General features: G+C 37.5%; 1 protein-coding gene across 1 annotated transcript in view; it reads right to left on the reverse strand.

Moving 5' to 3' along the window:
* The window catches only part of sspo (SCO-spondin), a 302,516-nt gene that overhangs the window by 39,956 nt on the left and 243,710 nt on the right, over nt 1-18,850 (reverse strand). Inside the window, exons 104-108 of the mRNA XM_061964637.2 lie at nt 16,966-17,120; nt 15,702-15,748; nt 13,939-14,103; nt 10,375-10,586; nt 3,599-3,694 (exon numbers count right to left, since the gene is read on the reverse strand). Of these exons, the coding sequence (XP_061820621.2) occupies nt 3,599-3,694; nt 10,375-10,586; nt 13,939-14,103; nt 15,702-15,748; nt 16,966-17,120 (675 nt within the window). The remainder of the gene's footprint in view (nt 1-3,598; nt 3,695-10,374; nt 10,587-13,938; nt 14,104-15,701; nt 15,749-16,965; nt 17,121-18,850) is intronic.

An 18,850-nucleotide genomic window follows, 5' to 3' on the forward strand; every position in this document is an offset into this window, starting at 1 on the left:
TTGTAAACTGGCGTTTGTCTCGAGTCTTATAAATTGGTACGACTTTTGCTATTTTCATTATATCTGGGAATTCGCCTGTTTGAAATGACAGGTTGCTGATATATGTTATAGGTTCTGAAATCTCTTCAATAACCTTATTTAATCGTTTCCTTATCAATTCCGTTACAATCAGTTGAGGTCTTAGTTTTATATTTTTTTCAGTTCCTCTTTTGTCACACCTTCAAGGCACATCGAGTGGGGATTTTCATCTATAGTGTCATTTAAGTCCTCAACTGACTCAGGATCTGGATTATTTTCCTCCAGATTTCGTCCAATGTTTCCAAAGTACGTATTGAAGCTTTCAACTACTCTTTCACATTTTCATTTTTTACATTTCCGTCTGAGAAGTATTTAGCATAATCCTTCTTAGCACCATTTTAATTAATACTATTTAGGATGCACCTTATTTCACTCATATTGTGTTTGTTCCGGTAATATTCTTTCCTATGTGTTCATAGTATGCCAGTTAGCTTGTTCTTATATATTTTGTACTTGTTTTTTCACCCTGTAGATCTTTGTGTTATACATGTTCTATACAGTGTATTCTTCTTGTTGCAAGCATTTTTCAGTCCTTTTGTCATCCATGGTTGATTGTTTTTTTTTTGCTTCTTACTAAGTTGTTTCAATGGACAATGTTTGTAATAAAGCATCTCAAAAGTATTAAAAAAATTACCATTTGCATCATCTACATCATTTCCATTGTATACATTGTCCCAACTTTGATCTCTCAGATTATTCTTGAAAGCTGTCATACTTTGTTCTGTGCATATTCTTCGAAATGTCTTTTTGTCATCAATGTTCCTCTTCTTGTAGTTTCCATCATAGATTATGAAAACTGTCGGATAATCACTGATGTCGGATATTAGCAGACCACTTGTGGTATTATCAAAATCCTTGGTAAAAATATTATCAATAAGTGTGGTGCTGTGTCCTGAGATTCTCACTGGCCTTGTGATATTAGGATATAAACTCAGGCTATACATTGTGTCTATAAAGTCATCTATGGACTTTTGTTTGTTATAGTTCAAGAGATCAATGTTAAAGTCTCCACATACAAAAGTTTTTTTTTTGACTGATTTCAGTAAAAATTGCCTTAATCCTGTTCTCATACATATCAATGTTTGACTTAGGTGATCTATATATACAACTGATCAGTAGGTTTTTTTCATGACATATTTCAATGGTTATACATTCTAAGATATTATCAATAGCTAATGACATATTTTTTACCACTTTGCAATTTAAGTTCTTCATCACATACACAGCTACTCCCCCTCCGTTCTTGTTGATTTTGTTAATATGGCAAAAAAAAAGATCACAATCATTTTTTCCATATCATCTGATCTTGATTAATGTCACAATGTTTTTATATTGTATTTATTCTGCCAGTTTTAAAGAATTTGTACTAAAAACTGAAGAAAACTAAGAAAAATCTTATTAACAAACTGAGTAAAGAATAAAGCAAATTAGATGTGAAAAAACACACAATGTACAAATATTTGCTTTAAGTTTGCATGTTTTAAAGTTAAATACAATCACACACAAGGACTGATCAGTTATTTCAAGACTGGGGTTTAAAATATAATAGAAGTTGTCAAGTTATTTTTAAATGAAGATGTTTAAAACGCTACAATGAATCCCTGTAATCGGTGATCACATCCACAACAACAGGCTAGCATTAGCAATTGCACTGTGTTTTGGCCATGGTAACAGAGAGTAAATGTTATGTATACATGAGTATTAGCATCCTGACAAAAACAAACATAAAAACAAAGCACTTCATATTTGATCATATTTTCTTAGTTATGACAGTTTAATGTATTTGATAAGTATAAATTTCAGTAAGGATCAAGTTATCAATTATATGGGTTTAAGGTATATGACACAATATGCATGTCTCATCCCCACTCCACTTTTCTTTGGGCAATTTATAAAAAGATAATGCAGCTCCCCATCACATATGTCAAGTATGTCATCAATAATACAAATATTTTCATCATCACGGTCTCTATTAGTGTGAAGAGTGTCAGGGCCATGAGCATAACGTTACTCTTATTAGTTTTCAATCTCCACAAATGATACGTTTGCTAACTTTGGAATGTTGTTTTGTTGTCACCAACTACAAGATCAAATTAGTTGATGGTAACAATCAATATTATATAATAATATTGTAATATCGCCATGGTGATAATGTCAGCATGATGTAAAATGTTTGTGAAAATTCACTACAGAAATTAATCTGTGATGTAACTTTATCCATGATTTGACTCTTTGTACCCACCTTTAAATTCAACATGCTTTACTGCACCTTCTTTTATCTAAAATGTTACATACAAATAGTTTTTAGACATAAAAATTAAAATGTGTACTTTGATATATCAGCACATTTTTAGGTTCTGTACAGTGCACCAACATGCCACCCCTCCAAACGTTGTCTCTGTGAAATACTGCATTCATGAAAACACTTTGCAAGCCCTTATATGGTGATGCGGAGGTGTGGCCAAGGTCTGTGTCATATGTAAGCACAACTTTACTCAAAATTGTGCGAACAATTTTTTTCAACCAGGTGATACAAATCTGAATTTATTTTTACCATTTTTAGATTTCTGGTGACTTATAGTCAGCCTTGCATTCAGTTTTTTACATGAGGGTCCTCAACACATGTCTATATATTTAACAGCTAAATTTGATCATTGAATATTGACATGATTAGTCCCTTCCGCTCATGTTTTGTGTTGGTTTAGTGTGTATTTATGTTGCCAGTATTCCTAGTCCTCTTTTGTTTATGTTCTTGTTGCTAGTAGCGCCTGAGCTCACGTACCTGTTTCTGTTCTGTTGTATCGTGTCTCTACCTGCCGCCGCCACTAATCACTCCCCTTTATCCGTCCATCTCACCCTGCCAGTCCTTGCGGGATTTTTGTTCACTACAAGCGACAGTTGCGTGTACCTTTTCTGCCACGCTTAAGACTTTCTTGCTGTTCAATCCATGCGACTGTTATGTTTCATGTTAAGCTTACTCCTACATCCTACAAGCTTCCCTTTTTTTTCCCTTGAGCGTCACGAGTGTTTCCCAGCGGCACAACCTTTTGTCTTTTTTGCTTTGCTTCTGGGTATTAAAAGACTCTTATCTGCACGCTGTTGCTGCTGCTACCTGTCCATCCGCATCGTGAGAACCATCGCTACTTGGTGACCCGATCGTAATAGCTTGGGAACTCAATTTAGTCAGGTGTTAAGGGTCAACAACTAACCTCATGAAATTGGATTGCTGCTACTGAGCTCATTCTAAACACTTTTTATGAAAAATGATATAAAAAACTTCAAAAAGTTACAGCCCGATAATGTACATTTTCGTCACTTTTGGGGGTGGTGATTGAACAAACTTCTCCAAAGGACTCAAAAGGACACGTTCATTTGTGTATCAACATTCACAAACTATTTATGTCATTTATTATTTTCATGTTGCTGTCGGATTTTGTGTTGTGGCAATGAATCTGAACGACAATTGTGAGATATTCATAACCACGTGTGTATTCATTAGTGATGCTACGGAGTGTTTTACCTCATCACAGTGAATTTCAGGACACCTTGGCAGACAAAGTTTGTTCCCGTTCACACAACGACATGACAGGCAGCCATCTTCCCACTCTGATCCTGCCTGGATGCACACACACACGCACACACAGAGAAACAAATATGCAGCATTAATATTTCCACTAAGTTCTATTTCAATTAATTTTTAAAGTAGAGCACAACTTCTGGTATAGTTTGGGATCATTGAGTTCACTGACTTTGTTCCATTTACTGTAACTCACTGTTATAAAAGAAGGCATAATGAACTGTCGTTATGACTCTAACATGTGTGTGTTATTAATACTGAAGTAATAGATAATTTAGCAGATTTAAACACTTTTTACAGCGTGATTTCATGTTTCACAAGAAGGTGTTTAGTATGATGGCCCACCATGCATGAGGGAGGAAACCTAAAAGGAGGAAAACAAGAAGCAAAGAAAAATAAATCAACAGGAATAAAGTACACAGATGAGCTGGAACCTGCTTATGGTGAACCCGCTTATGCCAACAACACGATTATACCAACATACTGTGCCCGCTTTGGTTGACGTCAACATACATGTTCAACCACTTATGTCAACATAAAGTATGAGAGTCAAAGGGGTCATTTCTGTGAAAAATGTTACGTTTATGTTGGTATGTGTTGAAGTATTGTTACCTTTATTATTTTAAGTAAGCAGCAACATAACTACTGTCTAATTACTCAATGTTAAATGGTGCACACACACTCACTCACTTTGAAGTAAGCTTCAAAATAAAAGCATGGCAGTAATAATCTGGATTCTGCAACTGCAACCAATAAGGGAGTGCCGATCGGTCTGATAACAATATCAGCCTACTCTCTTGGAGTTCATAAACCAGAAGATAACCACAAGGTATATACTGTATCTACGCTATAATAGGGGTGTCCCAATCAAATATTGATATTGGATATCAAAATCATCAAAAAAGTGTTTAGAGGTCGGACAAAAGTGCACACCTGCAGTTGGTTGATCTTAAATTAATTGGCTGCAGCCAATGTTCCCTCTAATTTTTCATGTGTGTGAGCAAACGCTCAAACTCCCTGAGCATTCAGTGGAGCACATGTGAGCAACATCAGACGTGCACACTGTGGCCACACCAGCGTCACACCTGTCCCAAACCTGACTAAATAACAATTTAAATGTTTTATTAAAATAATTTTCTGATATAAGTGATTTTGCCCCCTTACAATGACAATAACAAAAAAACATGTTTTTCATGACCTATGTGCTAGTATTGTATGTCTGGCTGCGGGTCCTGCCTTTAAAATAAATGTTACCCCTTTCAGAGATTACATTTAGTTCCTGTAACTTTCTGTCTGTAAAATGCATCTTTTTATTAGCATTTATGAAATCTAGTGACAATATTTCATGAATAATATCCTTAGATTAACATTCTTAATAAATGGCAGTAAAATAAGCACACATCTGATTGAGGAGTCAGAGTGTTACAACCTGGTATTTACACATTGTGTGGCGTTGGGGTTGTCCGACTTTTTGTGTGGCCATAAACGCAGCACTGGCTAAGTGCCATGAGTGCTTGTGTTGGTGCAGGTGCGAGAGCGAGCGGCTTCTGTTGAAATGACGGATGATAACGTTGGTTTAAGCCTGGTTTGTATGGCAGAAAATTACCAGTTTTTATAGATAAAAGTTTTTTTTACTCATGTTTTTGGTGTGGTTACAAACAGTTTTGCTAAATAAAGTGATTGATGGAATTCTTTTCCGTAAAGTGTCTTGACAGACGATAATTGAACTGTGTTGACAAAGATTGTTTTATTCATTGGGGCCACTCTTGTCACCTGTCACTCACAGAGTTGCATTGCAAAATCATACAAAATAAATTGTAGTGTGTTTATTTTGTTTAAAGTTCAGATGGGATTTTTGATTTTCTGTGCGGCATTAATTTGCTGTGCGCAGAGGACGCGTGAGCGGTGCGCAATTGCGCAGGCGTGCACCTTAGAGGGAACGTTGGCTGCAGCTAAGAGACGCTGAATCTTTTCTTTAATTGATGGATAGATGGATCTTTATTGTCATTGCACAAGTACAATGAATTTTCATTTTCAGTACAAACCTGTTCAATATTAGACGTACATTGTACGGAATTAGAGAACAGGAACGCTGATGGATCGCCACTGTAAAAGGTGGGAAAAAGTTAGACGCTGGGGGAGGATGAGTAAAAAAAAAAGTCCATCTCAGACTGGGCTCCTATTGGGGGGGCCAGCCTGGAGTGAGAAAAAAAACCCATAGCAAAGCACATGTACATATTACAACATACAACTCGAGACTTTCAACGAGGGGTTAGGGGGCGGGCATCGAGGCCAAAGCTGCCAGCCATTAGGGGCGCTGCTCCGATTCCGTCATACCAACAAAGGCGTGGGATGGAGTATGTGTGTGTGTGTGTGGGGGGGGGGGGCGTGTGTTTTTCGTGGATGCATATGTGTGTAAGCCTGCAGCGTATCTCTGTTCCGTGACCTTGGTGCACTTGCAATTGCGATAGCACAGCTATGCAGTCCAAAAAAAGTCAACAACAACAGGTATATGTCTATGAGACACATGGAAGGAGTTATTTGCGTCTTCACTGCATTGTCCTCTGGGAAAGTCTCGAAGTAACAACCTTGCCACGTCGCATGCAGCCAGAAAAAAACAATCCAGATTAGAATGTTTGAGTTTGAGCAAGCAAAAATAAAATTTAAACTTTTCACTCTTAATTGTCATTTTCTGGTCCTTTAATTCCTCATATTTTACCATCAGGGCAGGCGTCGTCTCTAAAATTTCGTCAAATTTGCAATATAGTTCAAAAGTTCTGAGTGCCCACAGTTCCTCCAATCTTTTGTGGCAGCTTTAGCTTTACCTTGGACGGCTGCCATCATCTTCCAATGTTTCGATTCACCAGAGCAACGCTTACTTCAATCAGCAGATGTCCTGTTATCATGATTTCGAATAGGTAGATATCTTCAACGTCCTCGACTGAAAGGGTCGCCAGGCACGCAGTATTCCTCTTCTTCCAAGAGTCCGTCGTGTGTCCAGCAACAACCGTTCCATCAAGACAGGCAGGTTGCCCCAAACCCGAAATCTTGTCAATTTCGTTGAGTGGGGAGTTGATCAATTCCATTGTTTAGATTTTAGAGAGCAGTACAAAACAAAGCTACAAGAAAGTTAAGACAAGATAAATCAAAGAAGCAAGCTGGAGAGATAAAAGATGGGGAGAGGGAGCATTCGCCTTTAACGAGCGCCAATGAGAAAATACTTTTCTCCTGTGAGTCTGAGCACACTTTCTGTGTTGGACTTCTTTCACTGTTTGGATCGTCTTTACTAATCCCTTTGTCCTGTTTTTTCTAGAACACGTTTCCAACCATTGGTTTCAAGCAGCGTCATAAAATGGAAATTTTGGAACTTAATTGATCGCTGCCTCATTTTTGTGTAGTTATTGTCATGGAATATTCAATAACCACACTTAGACACAGCTGATGACGAGAGAAGAAGCGACTCCTTGTTTATTAAATATGTTACAATCAGATAACAATTGACCTGTATTAGCTTTGTGGAAATGTTTGCTACACTTCTATGTACAGTAGTAATGTGACCTTATTAAGTCATGCTAACATACAATACCTAGTCATGTAATAACTATAACTTTTTGCTGTATAGTGTTTTCCTTACTTGCTACTTTTTAATTATCAAGACTTGCCCCTGGTTTGCATTTTCTGTGATGTAAATTTCTGTGTGTTTTCCTCTGTGCTGGATTCTCATCAAAACCCTAGTGCAGTGGGGACTGTCTCTGCAGCTCAGTCTACACAAACTTAACAAAAAAAAAAACGTTTCTTTGAGGGTTTTAAAAAGCACTTTATGAATAAAAATGTAACATACAGTAATCCCTCCTTTATCACTGTTAATTGGTTCCGGGCCTGGTCGTGGTAAACTAATTTCCACAAAGTAGGAACTATTAATTATAAATCTAACATTTTCATAGCATAGCGTAGACAAAAATGTTCATGAGCTTTTGAAAAATACTCCCTGTGCGTGCATAATAAACACTGTGTGTGACTGAAGAACACTGTAAGCGCAAAAGAACCCTCTCATAAACAATCTGCATTTGCAAAAAAAATAAACACTCTACGTGCAAAATAAAAACACTGTCTGTGCGCACAAAAAAAAACTCTGCACGTACAAAAAACACTGAATGCAGATAAAAACACTGCACGGCCATAACAAACACACATCAAAAACACTCTGCATTTGTGTAAAAGACACTCTGCGTGCAAATTAAAAACACTCTCTGCACGTGCATGAAGAACACTCTCTGCGCGCACATAAACACTGCGTGCGCTTGAAAGACATTTTGCATGTGCGTTAAAAACACTGTGTGCAAGTTAAAAACAATCTTTGCACAAGCATAAAGAACACTCTGCGCGCAAATAAAAAACACTGCATGCCCATAAAAGCCACTTAGTACGCACGCTTAAAAAACACTGCAGGCGCATAAAAACTACACTCTGTGCACACATAAAGACTGTCTAAGCACATTAAACCACACTTTGCGCGCACAGCGTCTGTTTGCCCTGGCACTGTGTTTCTGTTTCTCTACGCTTGTGGCGTTTCTCCTTTTTGGCACTTATGGGCAGGCATTGAATACATGGCCCAGTAACGCCCTTCTTTTCTGATTGGTCACTTTAAGCCCCTACAGTCTCCAGGTCAGACCCAATCGAACAGTGTGTTCTTCTGAATTAGAATATTTAGACAAAATGTAGCCAATATTAGTGTACTTTTTAAAACTTTTAATATTTATTTTTACACTCCAACCTATTGAACATGTCAAAAATCCTCTTTTAACACCCTGACCAAAATGTTTTTTAGAGATATATGCTATAGATATATACTGAAAGGTAGATCATTTATCAATGCTTTGATGTCATAGTGCCAGAGTTGCGAGGGTGATGCCCTCACAATGTCATCAAATCTTTGTTGGACTGTTTTTATTTTAGCACTTTGATTCACACAGTAAGGAATGTAATGAGTTATTTTGTCTCAAAACAAAGTAGATTTTAACATTTACGGTAGACAAGCCGTAGAAAATGGATGGTAGTTTTTACAGCGAGTTACTGTTTATGGAAAACTTATTTTATGGTAAAATGATTGCGACTTTTCTATGGCCGTTTTTAAAGTGTAATACTGTAAGTGTGAAAACTACTGTTATTTGCAAGATAAAATTCTGGCAACTGAGCTGCCAGCTTTTACCGTAAAATCTGCAGTTGTTTTTACATTGCATTATTGTAAGTGGAAAAATGCTACCACTGTTTTCAACAATAACATTCTGGCAACTGAGCTGCATGTATTTAACCATTAAGTCTAAGGTCATCGTTTTCACAGCGAATTATTGTAAATGGAAGAACACTGGGAATGATCTTCCAGTTTTTACTGTAAAATCTACAGATTTGTTCATAGTGTATCACTCTGTAGCAGGGGTGTCAAAATCATTTTAGCTCAGGGGCCGCATGGAAGAAAATATGTGCACATGCGGGCCGGACTATTAAAATTATGGCATTAAAACAAAAAAATAAAGACAACTTCAGATTGTTTTTTTGTCTTACTTTGGCCAAAAATAGAACAAACATTCTGAAAATATTACAATAAAAATATAGAAAAAAATACCAGCAGCAGTAAAGTTTAGATCCATGAAGGAAAGAAGAAAGTGAATGAATGTTTATAACTTTCTATTGTATTATTTTTTTAAATGAATTAAGTAAAGTTTATGACAACCTTTTTCCAAAACACAATATAGAATGTGAGATATAACAGGATAATGCATACATTTATCATTTGTTTTCAAAACTGTTACAAAAAAGTGGAAACCCAAAAATTTACTGCGGGACCCCATTTTTATGACTTGATGGGGTCCCTGGGATCCCATTTTGAAGATTCCTTGCGCCAACACTGATGGAGTATTGGTGCGTGCAAAACAGCAGCAGGTGGCTGTAGCCCGTGGGCCGGTTGTAATACTAATCAAATATCATCTCGGGGGCCATAGATAATTCATGCCAGATCCGGCCCGCGGGCCTTGACTTTGACACCCCTGCTCTAGAGAAAAAATTCAGTACCACTCTATTTTTCCTGTAAAATTCTGGCAAATGAACTGCTACTTTTAATGTAAAATTTACAGCCTTTTTTTTTTTTTTTTTACAATTTTTACAATGTTTTTTTAAGACACAAACAGACCATAACAACCTCAGATTGTCTCTTACCTGAAGGCAGTAGGAATGCATTCAATAACTGCCACTAAGTTCCAAAAGGGAAGGAACACCATACATGTTTATAAACAGAGTCCGAGCAGAAAGTTCTTATGCATGCCTATTAGGCAGCCTGTCAGAATGGCGTCGACATAAACAGGTTCCACTGATAAGGTGAGAAAAGAAGTGTAAGTAAAAATGAGAGGTTTGAAAAGAGTGATCAAGAAAAGGGGATGTGACCTCTTGTCAGAGTATGATTAATACTTAGAATCTTATAATATCCTTTTCTTCATCAATTATTCCTGGCAGGCTTGCCCGGGTGCGGTCAGAGTGCTGGCTTTCAACTCATGAATCATTCATTGATGGCTGAGGGCATGTCATGTGATATCACTCATTGTCTTATGCCTTCTTTACCAGTTAATGATAATAGAAGGGAGCATCAACACTGATGTATGATGAGCTTCACTGATACACCACAATAGTTACATGCTTTGTGTGAGTGTGTGTGTGTGTGTATGTACCTCCCGCACGATGCCCTGGTCATGGCAGGGGCAGAGAGCAGGGATGACACAAAGCCCCTCCTTGTTACGATAAAGCCCCTCCTGACACACACAGCCCTCCCAGGAGTTGCTGCAGTTGACAGGAGTTGGAGAGTAAACGTCCTCACAGCTTCGCTCACACAACGGCCAATTCTCCGACAAGCTCCTCTTCCATCGCTCCCCATCAGGACACGCTGCGAAATACGAGGAGTGATGATGACGGTGTCAGGGAGCAACATTAGAAAGCACGAATCAGACAGGAAGAGGACATCCTGGATAGAGTTGTGTACTCAAACTCTGGTGCTTCATGGTGTCAACATAAAGAAGTAGCTATCTGTGCAAACCCAGTCAATGGGGTACTCCAAATAACAAAAACATGGTCACATCTGTTGTTAGAAACTACCAGCAAGCTGCACAATGACTATAACTGACACTATCCCTTTTACTGTAATTGATTGGAACTTTAATCAACTTTTAATCAAGTGGAGTCCATTTTTTGTTAACAGAGTTGGACCAGTGACGCGTAGCATTATTATTGTGAAGGCCGAAACTAGCGTGACTGGTGGGAAAAAGAGAGCTCTTGACGGCTGCTGTGTTGGAACGAGAGACAAGAATGTTGACAATAAAGAAGTGCCTCTTGAGTTTATTGGTGGTTGGCAATCAACTTATTGATGTGCAATCAACATTTTGGTGTGTATTACTGCCACCTCCAAAAGTTCTGTTTTGGAATGTCTTCTTGAATCAAGTCTGCACATATGCAGTAACATGGAATAATAATTTATTATGTGAGTAGGGAGATGGCAAAATAATCATAATTTATATTTATGTATTTTCAGCACACACTATAAGATTAGATTTAAGCATAACATTTTTTTAGGACATTCTAAATATATTTTTTAACATTAAGAGAACCCTCTTAACATGAGATACCACCCAATCCTTTTATCTAATATAGTAATGCTGCCTGCATGAGGGAGAGCCAGTCAGTACCTCTGACACTGGGCAGCATGCTCTGATTGGTTTGATCTCATCTTGTATACAATATTACTGTATTTACTGTATCAATCCATTTTTATGTTTGAAAATGCTTACTTTAGGCCAAACATACATAGAACATGCTCAATATGATTTAGTGCATTTTCAAACAGCTAAAATTATGTACAAAGCAAACTATAACCTGCTACCCAAGAATGTACAACAATCTTTCTCAATAAAAGAGGAGAAATATAACCGTATAGAAAAATCAAATTTAAAATGCCTGTATGCACATATAACACCTAAATGTAGTATATCAGTATGTTAAGCTGAGTTGAGTTGAGTTGAGTTGGAGTTTATTTTGAACATGCAAGCATACAACATGATACATCACAATCTCCAGTTTCTCTTTTCAACAAGTTTGTGGAATTAAATTATGGAATGGATTAAGCAAGGAAGTCAAACAATGTACTAATATGATGTACTGAAACAGTTGAAACTCTGTAGAAAGAAGAAGAATCTTGATAAAAATCTTGAACATTATTTAGAAAAGTACATAATCGTATTCATCTCAGAGGTGAACCATAAATGACTAAACTATTAATTTATGAAAACTTTAATTATTGTTTATGTACTTAATTATTTACTTACTCATTGTATATTCATTCACTGTTGTTACAAATAGAAAACAAACAAGTTAAATACAAATTTATAGAAAATTAAAACTGCTATGATACGGAAAGGGGTAGTATTAAATGATATAGGGTGTACCCCGCCTTCCGCCCGAATGCAGCTGAGATAGGCTCCAGCACCCCCTGTGACCCCGAAAGGGACAAGCGGTAGAAAATGGATGGATATATATATATATATATATATATATATATATATATATATATATATATATATATACATACACACACATACATACACACATATACATACATATATACACACATATATGTTCACATATATATATACACATATACATGTACACATAAACAGTATATATACAAATACACATATATATGTACATATATATATATATATATGTACATATATATATATATATATATATATATATATATATATATATATATATATATATATATATATATATGTAAACATATATAAATATACACATATGTACTACACATGTATATGTACATATATACATACATGCATATATACATATATATTTGTATATATCCATCCATCCATCTTCTTCCGCTTATCCGAGGTCGGGTCGCGGGGGCAGCAGCCTAAGCAGGGAAGCCCAGACTTCCCTCTCCCCAGCAGCTTTGTCCAGCTCTTCCTGTGGGACCCCGAGGCGTTCCCAGGCCAGCCGGGAGACATAGTCTTCCCAACGTGTCCTGGGTCTTCCCCGCGGCCTCCTACCGGTCGGACGTGCCCCAAACACCTCCCTAGGGAGGCGTTCGGGTGGCATCCTGACCAGATGCCCAAACCACCTCATCTGGCTCCTCTCGATGTGGAGGAGCAGCGGCTTTACTTTGAGGTCCCCCCGGATGACAGAGCTTCTCACCCTATCTCTAAGGGAGAGCCCCGCCACCCGGCGGAGGAAACTCATTTTGGCCGCTTGTACCCGTGATCTTGTCCTTTCGGTCATAACCCAAAGCTCATGACCATAGGTGAGGATGGGAACGTAGATCGACCGGTAAATTGAGAGCTTTGCCTTCCGGCTCAGCTCCTTCTTCACCACAACGGATCGATACAGCGTCCGCATTACTGAAGACGCCGCACCGATCCGCCTGTCGATCTCACGATCCACTCTTCCCTCACTCGTGAACAAGACTCCGAGGTACTTGAACTCCTCCACTTGGGGCAAGATCTCCTCCCCAACCCGGAGATGGCACTTGATTGTATATATGTATGTATATATATATATTATATCCCGTTTATGTTGATAATTATATACCAACTCAAGTCCTGGTCCCGAGTAATATATATATATATATATATATATTATTATATATGCATATATATATTACTCGGGACTAGAAAAAAAAAAAAAAAAAAAAAAAAAAAAATATATATATATATATATAGTAAATATATATTAATTACTTGGGACCAGGACTTGAGTTGGTACAAAATTATCAACATAAACGGGATCCACTGTACTTTATTAACAGTAGATATGTTAGGTTAGAACTTATCATAGAAAATATCCATTTTCTACACCGTTTGTCCTCATTCAGGTCACAGTTGAACTGGAGCCTATCCCAGCTGATGACACAAATAAAGATTCACAGCTATGGACATTTTACAGTCAAATTACATCATGAGCATGTTTTGGGAAGATAAGGAGATGAAACCCACACAAGCACAGGGAGACTCCAAATGCCGCAGAGAGATGTACCAACAAGATTCAAACCCTCGGTCTACTGACTGTGAGGCCAAATGTTAACTACCAGTCCACACTGCAGCACTAGAAAACTTTTGTTTTTACGTACGTGTTACATCCTGGAAGTTTCCTGACTGGCCTGGACAGTTCCATGTTTAACCGAACATAAAATGCTCTTTTTGAAGGCTGGGGTTCCCGTGTTTGCTCACCACAATCAGGGGCCATGCAGGCAGCAGTACGGTGGTCCGGGCCCTCGCACGGGGTTCCTCCATACAGACGTGGCTGCAACACAGTTCTTGCAGCTCTCTGCTGTCCTGCACCACAGCTGGCTGAGCATGAAGTCCAATGGGACCAACTGGACCACTCACAGTCCACTGAGTAAAAACAAGATGTGAACATTCATAGATCATACAGTATGTGGCTTTTTAAAAGTAGTTTATAAAACCGTACTGAACAAAAAAATTAAAATACACGAAAAAAAAGAAGAAATAGATGAGTCTCGAAGTTGCTTTGTGTGTGTGCGTTCTAAATAGTGAAAAAAAATGTGAGCAAGAGGCTGCTAACAAAGTCTGTAATGGTGATTAATCTATTTCACCAATAAAGCACTCTAAAAATATATTTTAATAAAAAACCTCCAACAATACCTCATTTACATGCCGTGACCTGCATATTAACCAAGATATAACGACATTGTTATTGCAGGAGCTAAAACGGAGGAAATTATGTTTTAGTGTATTGACACAGTGACACCGTCCCTCAGTTTACTTTCAAGAACTAAGAAGTATGCTCGCTACTGGAGTTTCAGCTGCTGAATCTCCTTCAAGTTTGAAAAAGTTTGAAAATTAGAAATTCCAAACGAAAATTCAGGACCAACTGAATCAGTGAATATACTGACTCTCAACTTGACGAAATCACTAGGAAGACACCTCAAGATGCTCATTTTCTCCCAGCATGTTTTATCTGAGGAGTGAGGATTATGTTGAATGTATCACCTAAACAGTGAGCACAAAACTGTGCTGAAAGATACAACCATCTTATCAGTGAGAGCGGACATTGTAAGTGACTCTCTTATTATGTTCTAATTAGACTTAAACTTCCTTTTATTGTCATTCAAATTTGAACTTTACAGTATTTTGTTGATGAAACATTTAGCACTTAACTTTAATATTACATGATAATTTAATGTATTACTATAACTGGATCTGCTTAGCACCAAGCTTCTAAAACTTTGACCTCATTTTCCGTATATTCAAGATCAAAAAGAGAAGGTTCTGGATCATCATTTGTGCCAAAGTAGTCGTCGTTGGCTCTCACCAAGTCTGCTCTGATTAGTGGTAGTCGTTGACGAAAGCAGGGTTCGTTGTTATACGCGCTGTGGAATCAATACGCCCAGGAAATACATTACTGTAATACTGTAAATATTACCTGCTATCATGAATTTGCCTTCTATTACATTACATATATAATTACAGCATGTGTATGAAACACTGTTGGAGGTTTTTTTTAGAGGGCTAGAGGGTTCACCTTTAAGACTTGTGTCTTTTTATAGGCACAAGATCTGTGCCAAATAAAAAGTCTGCTGCCCTGAAAGGAATGTTATTCTGTCCTGTTTTGTCTTCAGTTGTGTCTGCAGCAAATACTCACTAAGTGCAGCATGGTCTCAGTGGTGTGGTGCATTCAGGAGCGCTCTTAAAACAGGGCTCATTGAATAAAACAAGGATTTACTAATCCTACCTTGCTTTCAGACAAATGTGAGAGATATTAGATAGCTTGTTAGTGTGTTTACTTTTTCCTTGAACTGTATTTTTTTTTTGAGTGTTAAGTTGCATTTTACCTTTGCTGCTCTTGTATTTTCTTTTTTATTACCTTATTTTGTAGAATTCCTTTGAGTATCGTTAGCCATCACGCCTATCTATTTTATATTGGACAATTTCCACTTTGGCAATAAAAGCAGAGGCAGGTCAACACTCACCATCACAGAGCTCTGAGGTGCAGTTAAACGCTCCTCCTTGACACACACTGTGAAGAAAACATAACATTAGATGATAGTGATCTTGATAATAACGCACTAATATCATCACACGTCTTTTTTTGAATAAATATCGGGAAATGGTGGAATATGGAATGACTTATGTTCGTCAGACTCTTACATTTAATATGATCAAATCAAAGACGATCGTTTGACAATGAAACTAAACTCATACAATCTTAGCAAGCACTTTAAATGAGTATTTTGAGGAGAGTCCACTAACAAATACTAATTTTATCATACTAATTGCACAAATAAAACACCAATGTTCCCTAAAAAAGCATAATGATGATCATTTTATTTACAAGTTTGGTTTGGATCCGACTAAAATTTAATAAATGTTGTTCTGTTAAGTTAGTCATCAAATAAAAAATGAAATAAAAGATTTTAGGGTTTCGGCAAACATTGCCTTCTCCCTACAGTACAGTAAGATTATGCATGATGAAACGTATTAATACTTTTAAAAATACAATTTCAAAATGTTACATTTGTGGAAAAACACGAAACATCTAAATGAAATTACAAAGTTACTCACCAGTTACTCAGTATTTGAGTTTTTTTTTCTTCCAATAAATACTAACCTAATCTTACTTTGGAGGAATATGTTTTACTTTGACTTGAGTCATATTCCTCTAAAATACCCCTACCATGCTTAAGTACAATTTTAGCAAATCTACCCAACTATCCAAGACTTCAAAGTCTTTGAAGTTGGGTATTTTACCTACCTCTAATTGTATGTATGTGTTATGTATGTATATTGTCTGATCATTAAGGGTCTGCTCAACTAAGATTCAAATAAAAAGTACTAAAGGGTGTGTAAAAGTATAAAATAGTGTGTACTGTTAGTGGGTGTGTTGCAGGTGATCTACTAAGACTCTGTGTACAATTAATACGAAAGTGGTGTAGACTACCATATTTAAATGGAAACACTCATTTACTGCACATTCATGTTATCATGCTCCAACATGTGTGATTTTGTTATGTTGTGAAACATGCAGCACACAAATATAACATGAACCACTTATTCTGTGATGCAGAATGTAGACAACAGAAGTTAAGAAAATGCATGTTGCAATATGTTTTTTTCATAAAGGATGCTTATTAATAATATATGTGTGTATATATGAGTGTCTAAAAATACTAAGTTCTAATAAGAATACAGTTGGGTGTGTAAAACAACAACACAAGACAATATGAGGTTTTGCACCAGGTGTTACAGATGTGCTGGAAGGATGTTCCAGGTGGCACCAAGACTTCTGTCTTCTCTTCCATGCTTATATTTAAGTTTTGGTAGACAGTCGGCAGAGACAGCAGTGAGCAGGGACAGTCTTTGAGTGACACACACACTCCCCCATGAAGCAGCTGCAAAACACACAAGTGTAAAAAAATAAGTGGGTGAAAACAGAACTAGTGCAGTGAAGTTGCTCAACCTTGGAAGAAAGAAAGAAACAACTCTAGTGCAAAATAGGAGATACCATTTTATTTTGGCTCATGAGAAATCTGAAGTACTGTATACTGATACAAAAGATGCATGTGTTCTTTCATGGTTTATTAATTTACATAGCACAATTTTAAAACAGCCACTAAAGTAATCCCTTGTTTATTGCTGTTAAATGGTTTCAGTCCTGACCGTGGGAAACACATGCAAAGTAGGAATTACTAATCATGAATTTAATATTTTGAAAGTTAATGCATAAAAAAATCTGCTTAGACCTTCTAAATACAGTTTTTAACATTGTTACAGCCATGCAGATATACAAAACCCAAAACCAGTGAAGTTGGCATGTTGTGTAAATCGTAAATAAAAACAGAATACAATGATTTTCAAATCCTTTTCAACCTATATTCAATTGAATAGACTGCAAAGACCAGATACTTAATATTCGAACTGGAAAATTTTATATTTTGCAAATATTAGCTCATTTGGAATTTGATGCCTGCAACATGTTTCAAAAAAGCTGGCACAAGTGGCAAAAAAGACTGAGAAAGTTGAGGAATGCTAATCAATTATTTAGAAAATCTCACAGGTGAACAGGCTAATTGGGAACAGGTGGGTGCCATGATTGGGTATAAAAGCAGCTTCCATGAAATGCTCAGTCATTCACAAACAAGGATGGGGCGAGGGTCACCACTTTGTGAACAAATGCATGAGCAAATTGTCGAACAGTTTAAGAACAACATTTCTCAACGAGCTATTGCAAGGAATTTAGGGATGTCACCATCTACGGTCCGTAATATCATCAAAAGGTTCAGAGAATCTAGAGAAATCATTGCACACAAGCGGCGATGCCCGTGACCTTCGATCCCTCAGGCTGTACTGCATTAAAAACCAACATCAGTGTGTAAAGGATATCACCACATGGGCTCAAAAGTTAATGATTATTTGCAAAAAAAAAAAAAGTTTCTCAGTTCGAATTAGGGATGTCCCGATCCGATATTTGGATCGGATCGGCCGCCGATATTTGCCAAAAAATGCGTATCGGCAAGGCATGGGAAAATGCCGATCCAGATCCAGTTTAAAAAAAAACTCCGGTCCGTGTTTTCCAACGCACCGATTTAAATAATACATTCCTCTTTTCTGCTGCTCCCTAATTTCCGTTCCGCATTTTCCAGCACACATTCAACACATCCACAGGTCTGTGGATTCTCACGCAGTTGCTTTTAGCTGCTGGCATTACACGACTCACTTTTTCCTGTGTCTCCCTCTCACAAACAGCAAGCGCACCTTCTTACACACGTCACATACTGTCACGACATACGTCACATACGTATACGCCCTCGCGCAGCAGAGAAGTAGCAGCATGGCTAACGTTAGCTGTGATGCTAGCGCAGCCGTGCGAGAAACGTTCCCTCTAAGGTGCGCGCCTGTGCAATTGCGCACTGCTCAAGCGTCCTCTGCGCACGGCAAATATATGCCACGCACAAAATCAAATAAAAAAATAAGCGCATAACAATTTTCGACACACGGACACGACAGAGAAAACAGTTTTCGTCATCATTGTTCAAATATTGTAACATCTGTCGAGACGCTTATCTCCATTCGGTGCCACACGACCACACCATCAAAATGCCGAGGCAAACATTTCCAGATC

Source organism: Nerophis lumbriciformis, linkage group LG07 (genome assembly GCF_033978685.3).
Source record: "Nerophis lumbriciformis linkage group LG07, RoL_Nlum_v2.1, whole genome shotgun sequence".
NCBI lineage: Eukaryota > Metazoa > Chordata > Actinopteri > Syngnathiformes > Syngnathidae > Nerophis > Nerophis lumbriciformis.